This window comes from Leucoraja erinacea, chromosome 26 (genome assembly GCF_028641065.1).
Source record: "Leucoraja erinacea ecotype New England chromosome 26, Leri_hhj_1, whole genome shotgun sequence".
Taxonomy (NCBI): Eukaryota; Metazoa; Chordata; class Chondrichthyes; order Rajiformes; family Rajidae; genus Leucoraja; species Leucoraja erinaceus.
The window spans coordinates 19,682,636-19,707,714 of record NC_073402.1 but is presented as its reverse complement, the minus strand read 5'-3'; the positions used below and the strand labels follow the sequence as shown (position 1 = coordinate 19,707,714).

The 25,079-nt window shown below is 42.9% G+C and overlaps 2 protein-coding genes across 2 annotated transcripts in view; one reads left to right on the top strand and one right to left on the bottom strand.

Annotated features, from left to right (window-relative positions):
- The window catches only part of LOC129709756 (calcipressin-3-like), a 95,631-nt gene extending 76,147 nt beyond the window's left edge, over window positions 1–19,484 (bottom strand). The window contains exons 1-2 of the mRNA XM_055656315.1: window positions 19,376–19,484; window positions 15,829–16,069 (exon numbers count right to left, since the gene is read on the bottom strand). Coding sequence (XP_055512290.1) covers window positions 15,829–15,906 — 78 coding nt within the window. The 5' untranslated portion in view covers window positions 15,907–16,069; window positions 19,376–19,484. The remainder of the gene's footprint in view (window positions 1–15,828; window positions 16,070–19,375) is intronic.
- Window positions 19,485–22,753: 3,269 nt separating this feature from the next.
- LOC129709755 (keratinocyte-associated protein 3-like) overlaps window positions 22,754–25,079 on the top strand; it is a 28,785-nt gene continuing 26,459 nt past the window's right edge. The window contains exon 1 of the mRNA XM_055656313.1: window positions 22,754–22,912. Within this exon, the coding sequence (XP_055512288.1) occupies window positions 22,900–22,912 (13 nt within the window). The 5' untranslated portion in view covers window positions 22,754–22,899. The remainder of the gene's footprint in view (window positions 22,913–25,079) is intronic.

Below are 25,079 nucleotides of genomic sequence, written 5' to 3'. Positions count from 1 at the left end.
CAGCAACTCTGCCGCTGCTCCACCGTGGTTCTGGGTCATGTTGCAGACATAGTAATTCCTTTAATATGCCATCCATCATTGGCAGGTAAAATAAGATTCATGCTTAGACACACTCTAGAGTTTTATCTGCAGTCTTCTGGCCCTTCAAGTGAAGAGCGCCGGGCTGAGAGGCTGCAAATGATTAATGATCCCTTTAAATAGCACCAGCATATTTCTGCTCTTAAAAATCTGTTTCTCTGCATGCCATCCACCCCAAGTGTTGATTGCATCCTTGTGATTCAATCACACAGGGAAGCCTCAAAAAGAGCATTCCTCAGGGAATGAGGTTGCCTCTGACTGTATTCTGTGCTCTGTCATCAGACAAGTCCCATTGCCAGAAGTGCCTGAACAAAGTTATCATCAAAAGCTGAGTTGCCATTTGTACATTGAAAAGCAATCCTGTATTACCAAATCAATCTGTTAGTATTCATAAAAACACAACTGCTGTAAAATTGAATTTCTAAACCACTTTCATAAAACATTGAATAGTTTCCTCAACCACACATCCTAATCTCTCCTTCTTTAATGGTTACTCGGGTATTGTTTCTTTTCTATCGGGTTTGGTTCCACTTTTGAGATGAGGAGGACTTTCTTTAGTCTGCGGATGGTGAATCTGGGGAATTCATTGCCACAGAAGGCTAAGTCAATGGATATTTATGGTGGAGATTCGTGAATTGGTATGTGTGTCAGGGGTCATGGGGACAAGGCAGGAGAATGGGGTTGAAAGAGAAAGATAGATCAGCCATGACTGAATGGCGGAGTAGACGATGGGCCGAATGGCCTAATTCTGCTTCTATCACTTATGAACTTCTTGTTTTCCTTTACCGATTGTGGCTAAGCACAACTCAACTAACTTCCTTTCATATTGTTAGCTACAACAAGCTTTTGACTCTACATACTGACAGCAATCACTACTTTAATTGTGTACAAGGACCTAGTTCTAGCTTTATCAGTCGCCCCTTGTTCATTATTCTTCTACCAGAGGAAAGAGTTCCTCCTTGTCTACCTTTGATCATCATGAACACAGATACTACTCCATTAACTTTGGCATTCAAGCTCACTCTATGCAACATGTTCTCATAGCACTCAACTCCTTGCATTCACACATTACTATACTGCCATTTATTTTCTTCCATTTCCATACGACTCCACTTCCTAACCAAGTTTTTAAACCATGAATCCAGTTGCAGTGGAGCAGGCTCATATAGTTCATCTTACACATTATCCTTTGAATAACGCTCCATATATGTTTCCTTAGTAGAGCAAAAGTCCAACAATCTGACACATCCAGGAGTTTAGTGGTTCAGAACTGGTAGATTTTATGGACCACAGGAACATTAGTCCCATCTCCACGTGAATAGTATACATGGTTGCCAACTATTCCAGGGCTTGACTTGGTGATTCATTGCTAATCTCCAAAGATTACCTTTCAATTACAAACAGAATTTTCATCGTCATACAGTCATATAGCAAGGAAACTATCCCTTCAGCCCACCAAGTACATACTGATTCATCAAACACCCATTTATACTAATCCTACATAGATACTATTTTTTATTCCCACAATGGGGAAATTTACAATGGCCAATTACAATATGAGTTTATTTATCCCAGGTCGGAAATTGATCTGTCAGAAAAACACAAAATTCATGAAACATGAAATTAAAGTTGAAAGGATTGGGGATGAGCAAAGATTGGTGAGGTGAGAGGGTAACCTCCCAGCTACAAATCTTTGGAATGTGGGAGGAAGCTGGAGTACCTGAAGGAAACCCAAGCAAACTCCATGTAGTCAGCACCCATGGTAAGGACTGAATATGGATATTTGTTGCTGAGGCCACAGCTCGACTTGTGGCATGTCTGTGCTGTCCTATATTTGACATAATCCTATTAAAATACTAGCCCCAACAACACCCCAGCAATGTCATTAGAGTTAAATGCTGATGCCACCAATGCATTCACATTCAATAGAAGTGTGGGGAAAGAGGTGCAAATTAAGTTGAAATATTTCATATTTTGTTCATAGTACAACAAAGTGCATCACTAAAATAAATCTGGAAATGTCACATGGCACAGGACTGTTGAAGACTTTAGATAATACACAGCTAATCCCAAAGAATGAAGTTGCATGGTTTGTGGATGGGAAAATCAGAACACGGTAATTTTATAAGGATTGAGGCTGCACGCAAGTTGTCCGGGTCCCCTTGGTGTTTTGCGGCATCGTCTAATACCCAGACAAAATACAAACTGGAAGCGAAACACTGCAGATGAAGGACTCCTACAAAACTGCCAGAGATGATTTGTGGATTAATCTGTTCTCTACCCATTGTAAATGGACCAATGCACTTCCAGTATTTTCGGAATACTTCCTAGGTTCTGAAGGTTAAAAATGAAAATATGTAAAACTGATAATCGGACACGATTGGCAATTTGGTGTCGCTGGACTGGTGGATTCTCTGGATAAATGGATGTTATTTCTGTTAATACCCTGGCACAGCTTTAATCCACTTTTTTTATGTCACACAGTGTTACGAATGAATTTCACGGTGAATCAGACAATTTTTAAGGGAGCACAGGGACCAGGGCCTTGGCGCGTGAGAAGGGAGCATGACAAACATGGCCTGGTGAACCAGACGCTGGGAAATTGGGATTTCTGTTTCAAACGATAGTGGATTACTAGACTAAGTGTTCACACGGGAGAGCTGGTCCCCCGATGCAATATTCCACCTCTCCACCAATTCCAAATCTGGTGGCTAGTGGGGGGGGGGGCTTTCTGGAGCGCTGGTATGGGTGTTGTTGGCTGCAGTGACTACTGGTCTCCAGAGGGCTAGTGTGAACATTGTGAGCCAAATGGATTCTTGGGGTGGCAGCTCAGTCCCTCAAGCCTGATGTGCTGGCAGCTCACTCACGGCTGGTGGGCTGGCAGTTGACTCACAGGAGGCACCAAATTCAAATACATTTTCCTACCATTTCAAGCAGTGTGCAAGGCCACCAAATTCAAGTGCAGTTTCTTACCTCTTCGAGCAGGGTGCAAGGCCACAAAATTCGTGCAGTTTCATACCACTTCAAGCAGGGTGCAAGGCCACTAAATTCAGGTTCAGTTTCCTACCACTTCAAGCAGGGTGCAAGGCCACCAAATTCAAATGCAGTTTCATACTATTTCATGCAGGGTGAAACCACCATAAAACCACATAGTAGACATTCAGTGTGTTCAGTTGATTCACAGCTCAGACAGAGTCGTGACCTCTCCCTCCCCATCATGCATAGACTGAGCCACACCCACACTTCTGGGTTTTATAATCCCTCCCCCTCCCACCGGAAAAGGTGTGGCCTTCATGGCGTGATTGACAGGAGAGAGATTCTCAACATTTTTTTAAACTAATAACACTTTTTTTTTTAAATTGATGGGAAGAATCCTCTGCACCTGATTAGAGGAGGGGAACTGAGTAAGATGGCCAAAAATCACAGCCGTAAGTGGTAGCGTTTTATCTAAAATCAATATAGTGCAAACAGGAAGTTGTCAAGTTTAGACAAACAACCATTTGTAGGCAGTGCCTTGCCACTTCAACCCAAACCCCCCAAACAGCCTTTTGCAGGCAGTGCCTATTTACTTCAAACCAACCATATTTTCATTTTCAAACTACATTAAGGGCACTCACAGTTGAGTAGACATGTGTTCAATGTTATTCAGAGCTCAGAGAGATGGCTTCCTCCATCTTGCAGAGACTGAGTGAGGCACAGCACTTCCTGGTTTTATAGTCCCTCCCCCTCCCTCCAGCAGGGGCAGCAGAGAGAATGGCAATTAAAAAAAAAACATTAATATCTCTCTGAGTTTTCATCGATGGGAAGAATCCTCTGGTCCCGGAAGGCGGAGGGGGGCTCTGAGCGAGGTGGCCAAAAATGATGGCCGTAGTAGTGGCGGTTCTCTCGGAAATCGCAGCACAGTGGGCCAAAAGCGGTCAAGATCAGACTTTTAGTAATATAGATTGGATAGGATGTGTGGGAAGGAACAGCAGATGATGGTTTAAAACAAATATAGACACAAAAAGCCGGAGTAACTCAGCGGGTTAGGCAGCATCTTTGGAGAAGAGGAATATGTAAAGTTTCTGGTCGAAACCTTTCTTCAGACTGGTTCTCTAGGCCCCCGTTCCCTTATTTTTACTATGGAACATACAGTCACTCGATACCTTCATCCCCCACCAGGAAGGCCTTATATCCCTCTGCTTCTTCGACCACAGAACCAGCCTATTTTCCTCTACTAACATTCTCCTCTGCCTAGGGGACCTAGTCCTCACTCTCATCAACTTCTGCGTTCTGAAGAAGGGTCTTGACCCGAAACATTACCTATTTCTTTTCTCCAGAGATGCTGCCTTACCCGCTGAGTTACTTCACCTTTCAGTGTCTATAGTGGATAGCATCAAGCTGGAAATTAGGGATGCATGTAGCAAAGGTACAGCAGTTATCGTGGGTGACTATAATGTCTACATATAGATTGGGTCAACCAAATTGGTAGCAGCACTAAGGAGGAGGATTTCCTAGAATGTATACGGAATGGGTTTTTAAACCAATATGTGGAGGAGGCGACTAGAGGGCAGGCCATCCTAGACTGGGTATTGTGTAATGAGGAAGGATTAGTGACCATAATATGATGGAATTCTACATTAGGATGGAGAGTGACACGGTTAATTCAGAGACTAGGGTATTGAACTTAAAGTAGAATTAAGGTATGAGACGGGAATTGTCTAGGATAGACTGGCAAATTGTACTTAAAGGGTTGACGGTGGAGATGCAATGGCAAAGATTTATAGACCACATGGATGAATTCCAAAAATTGTTCATCCCTGACTGGTGAAAAAATAAAACAGGGAAGGTGGCTCAACCGTGGCAAGTGAGGGAAATCAAGGATAGTGTTAAATCCAAGGAAAATGCATATAAATTGGCGCGAGGAAACAAAGCGGAGGACTGGGAGAAATTTAGAACTCAACAGAGGAAGAAAAAAGGTTTAATGAAGAGGGTGGTAAAAAGAGCATGAAAGAAAGCTTGCAGGGAATATAAAAACCGACTCTAAAAGCTTCAACAGATATGCAAAAAGGAAAAGAGTAGTGAAGACAAATGTAGGTCCCTTACAATCAGAGACAGGTGAATTTATAATGGGAAACAAGGAAACGGCCGAACAGTTAAACAAATACTTTGGTTCTGTCGTCACTAAGGAAGACACAAACAATCTCCCAGAAATACTGGGCGACTGAGGATCTAGTGGGAGGGAGGAACTGAAGGGAATCCACATTAGTCAGGAAATGGTGTTAGGTAAACTGTTGGGACTGAAGGCAGATAACTCTCCAGGGCCTGATGGTCTGCATCCCAGAGTACTCAAGGAGGTGGCCCTAGAAATTGTGGATGCATTGGTGATCATTTTCCAATGTTCTTTCGACTCTGGTTCAGTTCCTGTGAACTGGATGGTAGCCAAAGTAACTCCACTTTTTAAGAAAGGAGGGAGAGAGAAAACTGGGAATTATAGACCAGTCAGCCATACATCGGTAGTGGGGAAGATGCTCGAGTCAATTGTTAAAGATGTTATAGCAGTGCATTTGGAAAGTAGTGACAGGTTCGGTCAAAGTCATCATGGATTTATGAAGGGGAAATCATGCTTGACTAATCTTCTGGGATTTTTTGAGGATGTAACAAATAGAATTGTTAAGGGAGAGCCAGTGGATGTATCTGGACTTTCAAAAAGTCTTTGACATGGTCCCACACAAGAGATTGTGTAAAATTAGAGCACGTGATATTGACACGATGACAAGTTGGCCTTCATTGCGAGAGGATTTGAGTGTAGAAGCAAGGAGATCCTACTGCAGGTAGACACAAAATACTGGAGTAAGCGGGACAGACAACATCTCTGGAGAGAAGGAATGGGTGATGTTTCGGGTCGAGACCTTTCTTACGAACTATGCCATGCCTTATTAAGGCCATAGGGTCATGTGATAGGACATTTATGTTTGGAAGTTGAAAGAAATAATAAAAAATGCATTAATTGCATTGTGTAAAAAGAGTTGAGATACTGTATTATAATTTTGCTGCATGTCATTGTGGTATATATCATGTCTTGATTGGTGAATATGTTTAGTTTGTGACTTTATTTGAAGCAGAAGTAATATGTGAATGCTTCATTGAGCATAATTCCGACTGGTAACGACGCACTTCGTCCGAGCACATTATCGCACGCATCATGCAAGCCATCTTAAATGACCACCTAAACTGTCATTTGGCAACTTAAAAAGCTGCCAAGGTTACCCGGGTGGCAACAGGGAAAAAAAGTTAAGCGAGAGCCCTGCTTTATTATTAATAAAAGGTCACTTTTCCCCTTATTTAAAAATTGCTTGCCTAGGAATTCATCCCTGCACTGCTTGATGCTGTCTGAATGTACAGAGGACATCAGAGTCATGAGAGGAAGTGGCAGAGATGAGTACAACTGTGATATTTAAAAGATAGACAGTTATGTTGATAGGAAGAGCTTGAAGGGGCATGGGCCAGACACACAACTCGGTCGGTTGTTGTGCTGTATAGACCTATTCAATTCCATTGATTTCAGAAGAGTAGAATTCAGTGATGATTCAATACAGTGTGTTTAGTGATACTGTCCAATGGAGAATTTCTGGACAATTGTACAAGCTTTTGGCGAGCACCAGATTTTAATATATCAACCACAGTACTTCAACCACAGACACAACCAGATTCAGGCATATACCATCCAATTGAAGTGTTATACTGGCCTCTACTGGCAAACCCAAACACTGCAAGATCATCAATTTATTTTTGGTGCATGCTGATAAAATACAGTCAATGCTTCATTAAGTCAGTGCCCTTCACCACTGAGTCTAAACACTTTTTAAATTCTCAGATAGTTCCCCCCACTGGTAGTCACAGGGCTGCAGCCAATAATAGTGCAGATTGTGTATGACACACGGCCAAACCAAAACTTTGGAAAAGAAAGTTTGCAAAATCAAAGAACTAATTGTTGCAACGTGGGCTCGTGTGAAGTGAAGTAGGTCACACAGGCCCTCCAGCCTGTTCTGTTATTCAATCTGATAACGGCTAATCTGTGCTTCAGTTCCATTTACCTGCTCCTGCACTGTAATATTTGATGCCCTACAAAACAAGAAGACATCAGTCATGGTCCTGAGAATATCAACTGATTTAGCTTCCAGGGTTTTGTGAGGCAAAAGGATTCTGGACCTTCATCATTCTTTATGTGAAAAATGCTTTTTGATTTTATTCCTAACTGGCCTGATTCTGATTTTAAAATGATGTCTCTTATTCTTTGTCTCCTCAACACAGAAAATACTTTGCGACCATCCTCATGAACATTTATTAGTTTAAAACACAATTAGAGTGCCTCTCAAAAATTTTACTCGGGGTGGTGGGGCGCGGAAGGGAAGGAATTGCCCTTGTAATAAAACCCTTTAATTCTAGTTGGTTCATCAACATCTTTCAAGGAGGTGAATATACCATCCTTAATCTATCTGGCTTGCTCAAAGGAAAAGATAGAAACATAGAAATTAGGTGCAGGAGTAGGCCATTCGGCCCTTCGAGCCTGCACCGCCATTCAATATGATCATAGCTGATCATCCAACTCAGTATCCCGTACCCGCCTTCTCTCCATACCCTCTGATCCCCTTAGCCACAATAGCCACATCTAACTCCCTCTTAAATATAGCCAATGAACTGGCCTCAACTACCCTCTGTGGCAGAGTTCCAGAGATTCACCACTCTTTGTGTGAAAAAAGTTTTTCTCATCTCGGTTTTAAAGGATTTTCCCCCTTATCCTTAAGCTGTGACCCCTTGTCCTAGACTTCCCCAACATCGGGAACAATCTTCCTGCATCTAGCCTGTCCAACCCCTTAAGAATTTTGTAAGTTTCTATAAGATCCCCTCTCAATCTCCTAAATTCTAGACAGTATAAACCAAGTCTATCCAGTCTTTCTTCATAAGACAGTCCTGACATCCCAGGAATCAGTCTGGTGAACCTTCTCTGCACTCCCTCTATGGCAATAATGTCCTTCCTCAGATTTGGATTAAAAAAGAGCTGCCCTCGTCAGCTATGTTCACACTCATGACCAAATAAAAAAGAAATCCCCAGAATCTTCTAAAATTTCATTGCCATTAGATATTTGAGGGTAGATACAAAATGCTGGAGTAACTCAGTGGGTCAGGCAGCATCTCTGGAGAGAAGGAATGGATTATGTTTTAGCTTGAGACCCTTCTTCAGACCTTCAATTTAAACCAGCATCTGCAGTTTTTTTCCTACCTAGATATTTGAGGGACTGGGTCCTGTGCAAAGCCTCTCAACCACAAAGTATTTACGGTGCAAAGAGGGTAATGGTCCCTTGAAATGAAATGAAATGATTCAATTTATTGTCCTACAGTACAGAGACAACGAAATGCATTTTTATCTCCCTTGAAAGGGGACAGGGGTCGCGGTGTGCTGCCGCCTCTCACATTCCCACAAAGTGAAGTGTCTTTATGGTATGCACTCCAAGAGGGTAATGGTAGCCCATTTGCATCTGTCTTGCACGTAGAATGTGCCAACACTGCAAATGTATAGTCCTGGTCACATTATGTACATAGAACAAAGAACAATACAGCACAAGAACAGGTTCTTTGGCCCACGATGTCTGTGCCGAACATAATGCCAGGGCCATCTCTTATCTTCCTGCGCATAATCCATATCCCTCCATATCTATATGCCAATCCAAAAGCCTCTTAAATACTACTATATCTGCCTCAACCACTAACCCAGGCAGCACTCACCAATTTTCAACCTTGTGCTGTAACAACCCCACCAATTTTCTTTTGAAAGTACTATGTCGTCCAACAAAGAGTTACACACCACTTCAATCTATGTCTCACTCAATCGAATCTTGTCTTGATGCCGAAGCAGTCACTCTCGCCTCACATCTAGAATCCTGTGCAAAAAAACTGTTGGAGGAACTCAGCAAGTCAAGCAGCAGCTCGGGAGGCAAGAGTATGGTCGATAGTTTGGGTCGCGATCCTTCATCAAGAGTGATATGAACTGTCATGCTGCAGAAAAATATGCTGCACATTCAGCATCTGCAGTGTCTTGTGTATCCATTTTAGAATTCTGACTCTGACCAAGTGTCTATCTTTTACAGCCAGCAACTGTCCTGGAGAAAGTGTGCAGGAAGGAACTGCAAATGCTGGTTTACACCGAAGATGGACACAAAATGCCGGTGTAACTCAGCTGGTCAGGCAGCATCTTTGGAGAAAAGGAATAGGTGACATTTCGGGTTGAGACCCTACTGCAAACTGAGAGTCGGGGTAGAGGGAAGCTAGAGGTATGAAAAGGTATAGAACAAATCAGAGCTGGCACAAGTACAGGGCTGGCAACATTGCATTCATCTAGCCCAACATTTCATGAACTTGAACCCGGAATAGAATCTGGTCCTGCCAGGCGCCAGTCATTTCGCCAGACTCACACACAGTAATCTGACATCCAATTGACAACAAAACTCTATTAATCAGGTACATTCTGGAATTTGACGGTGCCTGATTACACAATTCTTCAGATTATTAGATGTTATTCCTCTTTATAACCCAACATTCTAATTTTATTTACATTTTTGGATTTACACAAATTTCTACAATGAATCTCCACAGTGAACCCAGTAAGTTTAAAGAGAGTGCAGGAATTCAGAAGAAAACGCAGAAAACATCACCTGCTGAGCCAAATGCCAAACCATTGGGATTTCCACATGGTAGGACAGCAGACTACTGTACTATCTGGGATCCAGACATTGAGTCATAGTCATAGAGTGATACAACGTAGAAACAGGCCCTTCTGCCCAACTTACCCACACCGGCCAACATGTCCCAAACTACACTAGTCCCACCTGTCTGCATTTGGTCCTCATTGCTCCAAACCTGTCCTATCCTTGTACCTGTCTAACTGTTCCTTAAGTATTGGGATAGTCCCTGCCTCAACTACCTCTTCTGTCAGCTTGTTCCACACACCCACCTTGTGGGAAGATTTCAAGGATCACACAGAGTCTGAAAATAGGGGGGGCAATTGGAAAAGAAAGTACACCCGGTATCAAGGAACCATATTTCAAAGTATGTAAGTGATTAACCAATTCTCTAGAACAGAAAAACATGAAAACTGCAGCCTTCTGAGACGTGGTTGACGAACACAAGAAATAATGTCATTCTTCTTCTTCAGGGATGTTCCACGGGACCAGGTTTTAAGGCATGCAGCTCACGGCAATGAAATGGCAAACACCATTTCCATCACATACTCTTCATAATCCAGTGAGTCAGTTCCAAGAACAACAAACAACATAAATCCTCTCAGAGATATGCAACGAGCAATATTTGCAATATTCAATTTCCAAATGCTTCAGAAAGCAGGGATAAGGGACAAAGTTAAAGGGATTGAAAGAAGGAGTTGCAGCAGACATTACTCATTTCAATAATTCCTGCCACCTGCTCGGATATCAGCACTATGCATAATTTAGAAGTTAGTTTCACAGCAGGATCTGTACACTGAGACACTGGTCATCACTGGCCTAGAGCCAGTGCAGCAGGAAGGATGGCACTGGCCATCACTGGCTTCCTTCCAATACAAAGTTAGAAATGGCAACATTTGCTGACAATCGCAAAATGTTTTAATTCCTCTTTCAAATACTCAGCATTGTAAATAGTCTGCACCAGTATGCTGCAACACCTATACAGGCACTCCAGGCATCGGCTGTTAAATGCAAGTAGCATTCAGACCAGCGAAGTGCCAGCAAATGATCAACAAAGAGAGGCTAATCATCTACCTTTGCCATTCATTGGCATCACCTTTGCCGGATGACCCATCATCAGTGGTCTAGGGTCAGTAACAATTACCATGGCTTTACAAGAGGAGAGGCTGGAGGGGCTAATGAATCACTTGCTGACAAGCCAAAACCAATCCAACTTCTAAGAGACAAAATGCAATAACATTTGGACTTCTCTTCACTTGTCTGGACAAGTGCAGCACCAACAACTTTCAAGAAGCTCAAGATCATTCAGGTCAAAGCAACCCACCAATTGGCACCCAGCACCCATCCACCCAGGCCACACAGTGGAAGCTGCACTATCTACATATTTCATAGTATCATTGTCCTCATGCAGTCATACCGCAATGAAACAGGTCCTTCCGCACAATTCATTCATGACAATCAAACGTTAATCCTATTTGCCCGATTTTAACCCATATTACTCTAAGCCTTTCCTATTCTTGTATCTGTCCCAATGTCTTTTAACATAGAAAATAGGTGCAGGAAAATACCATTCAGCCCTTCGAGCCATTCAATATGATCATGGCTGATCATGCAAAACCAGTACCCCATTCCTGCTTTTCCCCCATATCCCTTGATACCATTAGTCCCAAGAGCTAAATTTAACTCTCTCTTGAAAACATCCAGTGAATTGGCCTCCACTGCCTTCTGTGGCAGAGAATTCCACAGATTCACACCTCTTTGGGGAAAAAAGGTTTTTCCTCATTTCAGTCCTAAATGGCCTACCCCTTATTCTTACGCCATAAGCGTATCTACGTCTACCACCTCCTCTGGAAGTCTGTGGAATTCTCTGCCTCAGAGGGCGGTGGAGGCAGGTTCTCTGGATGCTTACAAGAGAGAGCTAGATAGGGCTCTTAAAAATAGCGGAGTCAGAGGATATGGGGAGAAGGCAGGAACCGGGTACTGATTGGGGAGGATCAGCCATGATCACATTGAATGGCGGTGCTGGCTCGAAGGGCCAAATGGCCTACTCCTGCACGTATTGTCTATTGTTCCATATACACACCACCCTGTGCCAAAAACATTCCCCTCAGGTCCTCTTTCTTCTTTCACTTTAAACCTATGCCCTCGGGTTTTAGCTTCCCCTATCCCAGAGTAATGTAGCTTCCACAGCAACACAAGCAAAAGCTGCGGATGATCAGGTGCTGCAGTGGATGTTCAGTCTCCTGCCAGGCAAACTTTAAACATGGAGACCAAATGGTCATCTTCCAAGGGATTTGCAGCAATCTGACCTCCAAAATATTAATATAATTACTGCAATTCTACCTGGAAGAATAACAGTGCGTCAATGAAGTATAAATGGCTGCCCTCTCAGTGATCCCTTACTTTGCCAGCACTCCAGCTGTGATGCGGCCAAAACTAGTGGCTCTCATGCTCAGGAGGTGCAATTTGAAGGTTGGCTGTCCGGAACCTGACAAAGGACAAGGACCAAGGACAATCTGCAATGATGCTGCAGTTACAGGGGAAATATATGGCAACACATAGACAGGCAAAGACACAGAGATAAGTACTAATGAAAGAGTTTTAGAACTGAAAGGGTTAAGGGTGTCCATGCAGAGGAGCAGCTCATGCAAGAAATATGTGGAAACAAGAAAAAATGCCCAATTACCAAGTAAAACTGCAGAGAAAAACCAAGTCTGTTCCAGGCACGAGAAGAACCGTTGCATTAAACGTGCTGATGGTGAAATGGGCATGGTATATACGTATGGCTTTTGTATCGGACCTTTGAGTGGGACCACGAGAGACAATGAGTATGCAACCATGCTCGTGGTTGCTCTCCCGCATGCATAATAAAGAGGAATTGTTACATTGTTAAACCAACTAACGTGTTTGTTGTCTAATAGCATGTAGAGAACTTTAACACTGTGAATGCACAAGGTGACTGATTGATGTTAATGGCATCTGGCACACGCAGATGTATACATTTTATGTTGGCTTTTAGATGCGTGTTGTGTATATGATTGTTGGCAAATTAAGGAAGATAAGATATATGTTGATGAACATGCAGTGGCTGTGATTAAAGCAGTGTGATGAAGGGTCTCGACCCAAAACATCACTCACTCCTTCTCTCCAGAGATGCTGCCTGTCCCGCTGAGTTACTCCAGCATTTTGTGTCTATCTGGAGCAGTGTGATAGATTGGCCATGCATAGCCTGTCCAGATGACCTCTCCTCCTCCTCCTCCTCCTCAGCTGCATGTTCTTTAGCCAGCAGCATGGACTGAGTCCTCAAAATAGTGGGGTTATTCCACAGAGAGAAGACCACTTTGAAACTTGAGACCAACTTTGCGAGTACTGCAGGCTCCTTGGCATTTGGTCTGGGCAGGAGATGGATTCTTTAAACAGGTGTTGGATGCACACAATCATATTTTGTGCAGCAACCATACTTTAAGAAAACCAAGCAGCAATCAGCTAGTCAGCGAGGGAATGAAATCCCTCCTGGTGACAGTACCACATTGACATGTAATGGCTGCAGAAAACTGTGCCTGGCCATTGGAACCTGGCACACTCTTCCCAACACTTCTCCCGACTCCAACCTCACAGGTTTGAGGCATTCCTCCCCATGCAGAATTTGACGACTTTTGAAGAATATTAAAAACAACAAATACATGTGGAACTGTGGCTACAACCTGCAAGTGGTCAAAGATACCATTATATAACGGTAGTGTGAGGAGCGTGTGGCTTCCTACTTCCTACAAGACGGCTGCACATTGAGCTGTGTGGCTTTAAGGGATGGGAATAGCTGGAGTTTAGAGCTCTAATGCTAGATCACAACTGCATTGTTACTTCACATTATGATGAGCCAACATGCATACTTCCAGCAATGTTGGCATTGCATGTATTCACTCTCTTCGAAGAACCACACCTACAAAGTAGCTTTGATACATCCCAGGTTTTCTTTCTATCAGGCAAATGAATCATCCTACCACAACCAGAGAGCTATCATAGAAACATAGATTCATAGAAAACAGGTGCTGGAGTAGGCCATTCGGCCCTTCGGCCCTTCGAGCCTACACCTACACCATTCAATATGATCATGGCTGATCATCCAACTCAGTATCCTGTACCTCTCCATACCCCCTGATCACTTTAGCCACAAGGGCCACATCTAACTCCCTCTTAAATATAGCCAATGAACTGGCCTCAACTACCTTCTGTGGCAGAGAATTCCAGAGATTCACCACTCTCTGTGTGAAAAATGTTTTCCTCATCTCGGTCCTAAAAGACTTCCCCCTTATCCTTAAACTGTGACCCCTTGTTCTGGACTTCCCCAACATCGGGAACAATCTTCCTGCATCTAGCCTGTCCAACCCCTTAAGAATTTTGTAAGTTTCTATAAGATCCCCCCTCAATCTTCTAAATTCTAGCGAGTACAAGCCGAGTCTATCCTGAATAACCATCTACCTCTTTGGTGATCCTCGGACTATCTTTGATCAGACATTACTGGCTTTATCGTGCACTAAACGCTATTCCCTTATTATGTGTCTGTACACTGTGAATGGCTGGATTGTAATCATGTATTGTTTTTCTGCTGACTGGTTAGCACAAAACAAATGCTTTTCACAGTACCTCAGTACACATGACAATAAACTAAATTGAACAAAGGTATGAAAGAAAGCAGCATTGATTTACTTCAACTAAGCCAATTCCAAAGGTTTAAATTACACACGACCCAGATAACCTTAAACAATAAAGATTGTCGTCAAATGAAATTAAAGATTATTACAATTATAGTGTGAGTAATTTGTAAACGGTTAAGCTACACCATTTCACTGGAAGGTTTCCTTTTGCATTCATACAAAGGGTCTGATCGGAGGAATTAGCGATCAAGAAAAACAGAATGCTCCACCCCAACTTCTCTGGTGAATCCCTGGCCACTTCTCCATACCAAGTCTTGGTTTCTTCTTTGGTAATGATTTTCCCGGCATGGTTATTAAGGACGAGTAATGTTAATAAATAATCCACTGTTTCTAAACACTCTAAACACTCTGTCACTTCTGTCTTGTCTTGAGGACATTAAGTCCTGGATGGCCTTAAACTTTCTGGGACTTAACGAAAAAAAGACAGAAGTGATTTTGTTCGGACCTAATGGCTGCCGTGAACCTCCCTTTGTTGACTTGGGTCCACTGGCCGTGTTCGTAAAGCCAACAGTTTTAAACCTGGGTTTTATGATGGACGGTGATTTTAAATTAGATAAACAAATAGGCGCAGTGGTTAAGTCCAGCTTCTTTCACCTAAGGAAGCTGGCAAAGGTGAAGCCCATTCTCGAGCGGCAGCATTTTGAAACAGTAATCCATGCCTTTATTTCATCTCGGCTGGATTACTGTAACGCACTCTACTCTGGAGTCTCACGAGCTTCGTTGGCTCGTCTCCAGTTGGTCCAAAATGCTGCCGCTCGCCTTTTAACCGGAACTCGAAAGAGGGAGCACATTACGCCAATTTTGGCCTCCCTTCACTGGCTCCCAGTGCACTTTCGAGTTCATTTTAAAATTCTTTTATTTGTTTTTAAATCATTGAATGGCCTCGCCCCGCCTTACCTCTCTGAGCTGCTCCACCTATATGCTCCTGCCCGGTGCCTCAGGTCAGCGGATCAGCTGCTCCTTGAGGTACCAAGGTCTAAGCGGAAGCTCAGAGGGGATAGAGCCTTTTCTGTTGCTGCCCCGGCACTCTGGAACACCTTGCCGCTGTAGATCAGACAGGCCCCTTCACTGTCCATCTTTAAATCCTCCCTAAAAACTCACTTTTATTCACTGGCTTTCGACACTGGCTGAGACTTTGTTCCTGTTTTAGTGCTTTTAATGTCTTTTAATTTTTACTGTTTTTATAGTCCTGTCGTCTTAATGGTTTTAGTAGTTTGTAATAACTTTTTGTTGACTTCCCATGTACAGCATTTTGTGGTAACTGATGTTGTCTAAAAGCGCTTTATAAATAAAGTTATTATAAATTACAGACTCACCTTGTGTTCTTCATCTTCATAGATCGATGCATGCACAGAGCACGCAATGAGCGAGGTAGAAAGGTCACTCAAATCCATACTCCTGAGGTCCAAATTGTCATAATTCTCAAAGATCAGGAACTCTTGATCACCATCGCTTGAGCAGTTTCAGACAATTTTTGAGCACCATCTCTTATCATTGCATCAGTTCAACGATTGAATTTAAAATCCAAATTAAATAGGTACCAAATAGAATAGTGATCTAAAAGGGAAAGAAGAATTGATATGAATTTGGTTAAAAAAAAACAACTATTGGCTTACCTCAAGTTTCCCCCCTCCCTGACTCTCAGTCTGATGAACGGGTCTCGATCCAAAACGTCACCTATTCCTTTTCTCCAGATATGCTGCCTGACCCGTTAATCCAGCATTTAGTGTATATCTTATTTAAAAGTGAACCTGTTCTACACCATCTGGTTATGCATATATTTTTATTATTACTCAATCTATTCTGCTCAATACCACAAAATCAGACTTCACTCAAGACACACATCATGTTGATATCTATGATGTGCAATTAACATTGTATGCAGAAATGGCAAAGATGACAAAAGAACAAAGGACAGCACAAGAACAAGCCCTTCGGCCCACAATGTCCGTGCGAACATGATGCCAAATTTAACTCTATCTGCCAGCACATAATCGATATCGCTCCATTCCTTGTATGCCTATCCAGCAGTCTCGTAAATGCCACTGTCGTATCTGTCTCTACCACGCCTCGGCAGCACATTCCAGACAATCACCACCATCTGTGTAAGAAAGTCGCCCCACATATCACCATTAAACTTTACCCACAAGTATTTGATATTTCTAAGCTGGGAAAAAGGATCTGATTATCTACCCTAACCATGCTTCTCATATTTTTGTATACTTCTATTAGATCCCCCCTGCAACCTACAGAGTTCCAGAGAAAACAATCCAAGTCCTGACAACCATTCCCTCTAGCTAATACCCCATAATCCTGGCATCTTAAACGTAGAACTCCTCTGCATGCTGCCCAAAGCCTCCACATCCATCCCGTAATGGGGTGACCGGATCTGTACACAATACTCTAAATACTGCTTAAAGAAAGCCCTATAAAGCTATATCATGCCCCGATATGTTCAATGTCCCGACCTATGAAAGCAAGCATGTCATATGCCTTCTTTACCACTCCAAATAACTGCACTTTCATGGAGTTATGGACTTGGACCACAAGATCTCTCTGCATATCATTATTATTCTATGCATATCCCTCTGATATCCCAAACTACAACTTCTCACATTTCTTCCGATTACATTCAATCTGCCATTTCTCCCGCCATTTCTTTAGCTGACCTAAATCTCACTGTATACTTTGTTTTCCTCACAACCCACAACCCCAGCAACCAAGGTATAATCTCCAAACTAATTATCCAACCTTGGATGTTTACGTCCAAGTCACATCTACTCCAGGTCTACCCTCCCGAGCTCCTTCCTAATAACGTTGCACATTTGCCCTGCTCCAGTTTAGCATCTTCCCACAAGGTCCGGCCTTCTCCACATTCAAAACAATTGTAAAACTTATGGAGTTGTGATCACTATCTCCAAAATGTTCTTCTACTGTACCACCAAACTTCAGACCAGGCACATTTCTCAAAGCAAGGTCTAGCGTGTTCCCTTCTGGGGTTGGTCTATCCACATACTGGTTCAAGAAACCCTCTTGGATACATGTCACAAATTCTGCATATTCTAAGCCTTTGGCACTGACCAAATCCCAGTCAATATAGAGGAAGTTAAAGTTACTCACTGAGAGTCATGTTGCTTTGATAAACAAGCTACATATCTGTTTCTCTCTCTCCCATTTGTTATTGGGGGGGGGGTTATAATACAATCACATTAGAATGTTTGCACCTTTTTTATTTCTAAGCTCTATCGCCTCGGCAGACAAACTCTCCAATATGACCCAACTGTGCCATGACAGTCTCCCTGAGTAGTAGCGTAACTCCTCCACCTCTTTTGTCTCAGACTCAAATCACATCTGAAGCATGAAAACTGCAGAACATTGATCTGCCAGTCGTGTCCCTCTCGCAACCACTTTTCCACTATGGCCATTACATCATAGTCCCAAGCACTGATCCAGGCTCTACGTTCATCTTCTCTGCCTGTCCTTCCTTTGAGATTTGCTGGACCTAACCTTTACCTTCCCATCATTTCTTCCAATTTCCGCACCCCCCAGCCTCTCTAGTTTAAACACACACAGGTAGCACTAGTGCACCTTCCTGCTAAGATATTTTGGAAACCCTCCAGTTCACATGTATCCTGTCTCTCTTGTACAGATCATCTTGGCCCCAGAAGAGACCCCAATGTTATAACATTTTGAATCCCTGCTTCCTGCACCAACTCCTGAGCCACACATTCATCTTTCCTATCTTCCTGTTCCTACCATTACTCCTGGCACATGGTACCGGGAGTAATCTGGAGATTACAACCTATGATCCTGCTTTTTAATCTTTTGCCTAACTTCCTATAGTCACTTCACAGAACCTTGTCCCTTTTCCTACCCGTGGCATTGTGCCAATGTGCACAACGACTTCCGGCAGCTTCCCCTCCCCCCTTGAGAATGTATTGCGGCCACTCTGAGACATCCTGGACCCTGGCACCAGGGAGGCAACACCATCCTGGAGTCTTGTTTGCTCAGCGTTTAATTTAATGACAAAGTGGCAGCAGGAGCAAGTGCAATGAAGGCGTTTCTGTACATTTGCCCAAAATTCATAGTTCACTCAGAGCTTACTTTGAATAGATATTTGCCCAATATTGACTCCAATCATCAGAACAACCCCATCCCCCACCCGCTTCCCCAGATCTATCTAGGAACAGGATAACAGATTCTGCATTAACTGATCGGGTTATTTTCCAACATTAAGGTACATTACTGCTACGACACAAACTCATTCACTCTCAGAGAAAGCATCTGACCTCTGTGTGAAATTCATGCTGAAAATCAGTAATGGACAGTAAAAGTGCATTACTGTAAGATGCAGTTTCTAAACCACACATAGCTCCAGGGACTTATATAATTGCAAACCAAACTAAAATGATCCAAAACATAAAATAGTCACTGCAGCCTCCTAAAGGCGAACAGCTGTGTTGCCGACTCTTTTGAAGAGCAGTAGGGATTGTTGGCTGCCTCAGTCAGTTAATGCAGATGCTGTTGTGCAGTTCCTGGGTTCATTGAGATCGGATTTACAAGACAGCTTTATCCCTTGGAAGAAAATTGCTCTAATTTCTGGACGTTAACCCCACCACATGTACCGTGTCCAATACAAATGATAATTGGAGGTCCAGCAAAATGTTTTAGGTTCAGGTTCTTGCATCTTCGAAGTTCAACACCAGAATTTGTAGTTTAACCCAGAAATGGTTATCTGGGGGGGGGGAGAGAAAAAACACATCAATCATGAGATGCGTTCAGCTAATTCCAACTGGCCTGTCCCTGGTGCGAATGCTTTGTCCTTAAATTTAACGCTGAGCAGAAGAGCAATGTTTGACAAACCTGCAGCTGGTGCCTGAACCCGCCCTCAGTGTCCTCTGCGCCGCTCCAGCTGCTGACGAACCGCCCGGGCGCAGCGGCGGCCCGGTGATCGATGTCGCGGCCGGCCAATCACGGCGCAGAAGAGAGGGGACGTGCTTGTGGATTACGTCATGGGCGACGAATCAGAGGGGTGGGGCGGGACTTTAATCAGCCTGTGTGGAGGAGCTTGGATCCCATCCCACTTCCTTTCAGTAGAGTCATAGAGAGTCATATGGAGCCATACAGCATGGAAACAGGCCCTTCAGACCATATCCCTCTAAACCTGTCCTATCCATGTACCTAGGTAGACAAAAGTGCTGGGGAAACTCAGCAGGTGCAGCAGCATCTATGGAGCGAAGGAAATGGGCAACGTTTCGGGCTGAAACCCTTCTTCAGACTGATGAAGATTTTGTCTACCTTTGATTTTCCAGTTCCTTCTTAAACACTATCCATGTACCTATCTAAATGTTTGTCAAATGTTTTGTTAGTCCCTGCCTCAACTACCTCCTCTGGCAGCCCGTTCCATACCACCAACATCCTCGGATTCTTATTTAATCTTTCCTCACTCACCTTAAACCTATGTCCACTGATTCTCGATTCCCCTACTCTGGGCAAGAGACTCTGTGCGTCTACCCGATCTATTCCTCTCATGATTTTGTACACCTCTATAAGATAACCTCTCATTCTCCTGCGCTCCAAGGAATAGAATCCAAGCTTGCTCAACCTCTCCCCATAGTTCAGGCCCTCGTGTCCTGACAACATCCTTGTAAATTTGCTTTGCTTCCTTGCACCTATTACTGTTGTTAGCCCCTTCAACCCAATGTTGGAAATAAATGCATTTTGTTCACTGAATGTTTATTATTCTGACAATAGTTTTTGTTTATTATTGTCATGTGTACTGAGCTACAGTGAAAAGCTTTTGTTTAGGAAGTATAGGAAAAGAAGGAATTGTGGATGCTGGTTTACACTGAAGACAGGCAGTGTAAGGGTCATGAGGGTCATCCACCATTATACATGTACATTGTTAAATAATGATATGTCATGTGGCTAAAATGAAAACAAATTAACTTCGTACAGAAGGAGAGTTACAAATTTTGGGTTAAAATGGATTAAACCTCCACAATGGAGTGAGCGGAGAGCTTACTTTGTGTATGAGGGTCATCCACCATTATACAGGAACATTGTTAAATAATGATATGTCATGTGGCTAAAATGCAGCTCAAAGTCTGCAACAGTTTTTAGGGTTTTTTTTTCCGTTTAGTTCAAGTTAGGTTTCAGATGCCTAACTTCCTGACTTTCACACATGTTACCCCTTCCCCATAAATAGCTCTCCATTTGCTAACAGGAGAACCATCTCAGCTAAGCATACAAGGAGGTTGACATGAAACCTGCTTAATCAACAACCTTCACACGGTTGGTGTTGGATGGAACCCAAGTCACTGGAGCTGCAGCAGTGAGGGTGTAACAAACCCTGCCATACCAGTGTGCCACCCTACGTATTACTCCGCTACAGGTCCATAAGCGCTGCAGTGTGTATCATCTACAAAAAGCAGTTACAACTTAATCTTGCCACAATAATCATACCTCCGAAACCCACAACCTTTGTCACCCAAATGGATGAGAGGCCATGTAGGAACACTGCCACCTTCAATTTACCCTCCAAATCACAAACCAACTCTGCAGCTGAGTCAGAAGCCTGGAACTCTTTAAACAGCAGCAGTGCTGGAGTGTCTTGAAATAAAGACTATGGTTCACAAACGTGCTCATCACCATCATCTCAAAGTCAAATTTTGACCTTGCCAGAGGCACCTTGTGTCAGACTGAATGTTAAATTTGGCTAATCCCTGAAACCTTGTGTATACACAGGATATTCCATCACCTCATGATATCACAAGGTTTGTTTTAACTGTTTGTCACTGTTGAGAATACACAGCAAATTCACTTTTAATGTGGTAGTTGAATGATAAATGCAGGTCAGAATATCAGCCTGAAGAATGGTCTCAAACCACAATGTCACCTATTCCTTTTCTCCAGCGATGATGCTTGATCCGCTGAGTTACTCCAGCTTCTTGGTTCTATCTTCAGTGTAAACCAACGTCTGCAGTTCCTTCCCATATTAGTTAAACTTCCTTGGTCTATCAGATATTTTACATCAATGCAGGTCGACACTCACAATCATGTGGAATTGATGTGTAAACTATGACCATAGTTTGTATAAAATGTTGGAGAAAGACATGGACACAGTGATAGCCTCTACCTGACAATGTTCTCTAGTTCTGGCTGAAGAAAACTGGGTTGGGGAATTGTCTTGTCTCTGATCCCATATCTATCATTTGACCCATAATAATAAAACAGGTTATTAATCATTCATCTCCTTGCTGTTTCTTGAGCTTTGCTGACAGTGTTTGCCTGCAAAACAAGACTTCATGCTTCTAAATAATAATTGGCTAATTCGGACAGCAGAAGATGATGATTATATTAGCACATTTCTTGGAACATTTAAAAAAAAAAAACCATACACATGTCACAAAAATTTTGTACATTTAATTATATTCCCCTTACTGTTAGCCATGGACTTGCTTTTATAGCCGCTTTTTGGATCGGGGCTTTGTTTCTATATGAATTTATTTCTAACATCATTGCCCTTCCAATTGTCAGAATGGAATTTAGGTGCACCTCTTTGGTGCCCGGAATATAATGCCAGGAAAAGGCCACTGATACAACGTAACCACTTTACGCTATCACTCAGATCTTTCTTCCATCGACGTTGTATACTTCCTCTATCTAATTCAATCATCCCTTGCCGTCCTCTTATTCGCTACCGAGTCAGGAATCAGTTTAACCCGTTGCCACTATTTTAACCAACGCTGAAGAAGTTTAATGTGGATACTAGAAACTGTAGATCCTGGTTTACACCAAAACAAAAACATGATGTTCTGGAGTATCTCGGCGGCAATTTTGTACAATATAGATTGCGACATTTTATAGTCAGTTTGTAAGGGTGTACCTATCACCAGAGATGCTTCCTATGCTTCCTTATGAACACCACATTCGTAGCTATTGTATATGAACCACATTATTGTATAAGAGTATTGAGTTGTAACGTTATGTCTTCCCTTTTCAGCAATAATTGACTTAACCTTCTCGGCGCTTGGGAAAGTAGGGGCTGCAACTATTTTGATTCCATCTTAGATAAGAAGAAGAATGAAAACATACTTGTATGAGACAATTGGGATCATTCGTACTGGCAATTTACTTCAGAGGAAACCCAGAAAGGCGCTGAAGTTTCAGCATGCTTTGTTTTATGCGTGATTAAATATAATTCAAACCATTCTAACATTGTCGCTTCTCCCATTCAACCAACACGGAACCGAAGAGGTTAATACAGTGTGGGAGCGGCTTTGTGCTCTCGCTTGTCTTCAATGGAGCTTCTGAATTCCACGGAGTTTTCAATGCGCATTAAGGAGAATCGATGGAAATGAAACATCAGAACCTTGTGAGTTAAGATGTGCAGACGAGGTAAGGTCTCCCTTTGTGCACTGGTGATTGCAAAGTTTTAAAAAGAGGGATTCGTGTAAGGAGTGAAAAAATCAAGTGCCAGAAAGTTTTCTAAAGTAGCTGAACGAGTGCGAGTTTCAACAGGGAGTGTGGGTTCTGAGCTAAACTCCATGCAGTGCATAGCCTGCACCCGCTGCAGCACAGGGAAGGCTCTCGGTATGTTTTAACGGGCTTGTACTCTCACCTCCTTCGCTAATTCTATTCCAAGTTAAATTTACTGTCAACCTCCAACAAGAACGCGGTGCAATGTGATCCACAATGAATAAAACAAAACCCTGCCGCAGACAGGGTGGGTATATCAAAGAGTGAAAAGACTGGAGATTTCCGAATGATAGCATAGTCCAGGGGCAACTGGTAAACATAATCATACGTTCCCCATGCCTTCATGGCAAGAACGCGAAATATTCTTGACTATATAAATAAATAAATCGATATATTTTGATCTTGTCCATTTATGAACAATCAAAATAAACTTAATTCAGGATTTAAAAAAAAATGTACAAACAAGAACTGTGCAAAATTCCGCTGAAATTCTCCACGGATGCACATACAAGTTGTTTTTAAATGCACATTGGAATCCTTTTCAAGAAGAAACTCAGTTTAGTTCTGGCGTGTCATCTAGCAGCCATCTTTAGAGGGAGACTATTAATGTTCATTGTAAGCGAGGCCCACACATTGCAACCTTATTAAGCAGTGGCATATTATGGAAAGGTGAAGATCATTTTCAAATGTCACTAACAAAGTATGCTGGCGGCCTTTATGTAAATTTGAGGTTTGCAAACGCCCAACGTTGTGTGATCCAAGCCAGAAACACATGTGCTTTTACTTTAGAAACATGTTCTACAGGTATTTTTTTTAATTGCATCTTTGTTTTAAAGTACCTTTTGGATTTGTAAACAAAAGCAGTTCCATTCCAAATAGCAACTTCAGTCTCCATGGTGTATGTTTGTGTTACAAGTTATTGAAGAACATAAATCAATTTGTAGATGGGATGACATATTAATTTGGACTTTAAAATAATTGCTATTTCAGGAGAAGAGGCTGAGCACAAAGCAGGGTCATGAAATTAGACTTCCTTCAGGAGCCCAACCTTTGTAGTTGTCAATAAGGTGCAATAATAGCTGCAAACCCTAAAATATGTTGAATGTTATATCAATGATCAATAATTTAATTAAAAGTTAAAGGATGTGGTCTTTTAGACATAGCTACAGGATTTTACATGATTTTCCCAATTCTGCTAATCAGCATTATATTCTTTCAAATGTCAGATAATAAACGAGTTTGGTATTCCGAAAAGCGCAAGGCATCATGGGATTTGTCAAAGGTCACTCGCTATAGGGTGATTTCACGAAAGGTCACTGGAGCGTAGATCCGCACCCACGTGACCGAAAATCTCAACTGGAGTACATGCTATACATGCTATACATCCGGTACATGTTAGTGAATGGGAAAACATGCACTTTCCCACCCGTTAAAAACATCGAAAGGTGCGGATCTACGCTCCAGTGACCTTTCGTGAAATCACCCTATAAAGAAAAAGCGATCAAAGCGCTGACTGTATAAACTGTGTATAAATTCTTATCTTTATTCATCATTTATGTGTAAAAATATATTTAATCTGTGGAACAGGGGTACAACAGCGAGATAGTGAGGGAGAAAGATAGCGGGGCAGATAGAAGGGCAGATGCGAATGGGGAAAAGGGGGGGGGGGGGGGAAACATTCTCGGCAACTACACGCACACAGACTCGTGACTCATCCACAGCCAGGATGGAACTTGGGTCCCCAGTGCCGCAAATGCTGCCGAACTGCCACTGGATCGTCCCCCCCTCGAGTGTCCCAACCCCACCCGGGGGGGCGGCCAGAGAAGACTGAACTGACGGGACACCGGCCCGGAGCACCGGCCCACAGCCAGCGAAGAGAAGACACCAACTCCAACCCAACCCTGCTCCCCGACAGGCCGGGTACCACCAGCCGCATCCCCCGCCTCACCCAGCGGCCACCGGCCAACCCCCCTGGCCCGGCGAAAACCGAGCACCAGCCATCAACAGGGACACACACAAAACGCTGCAGCAACTCAGCGAGACCGGCAGCATCCCTGGAGAAAAGGAATAGGCGATATTTCGGGTC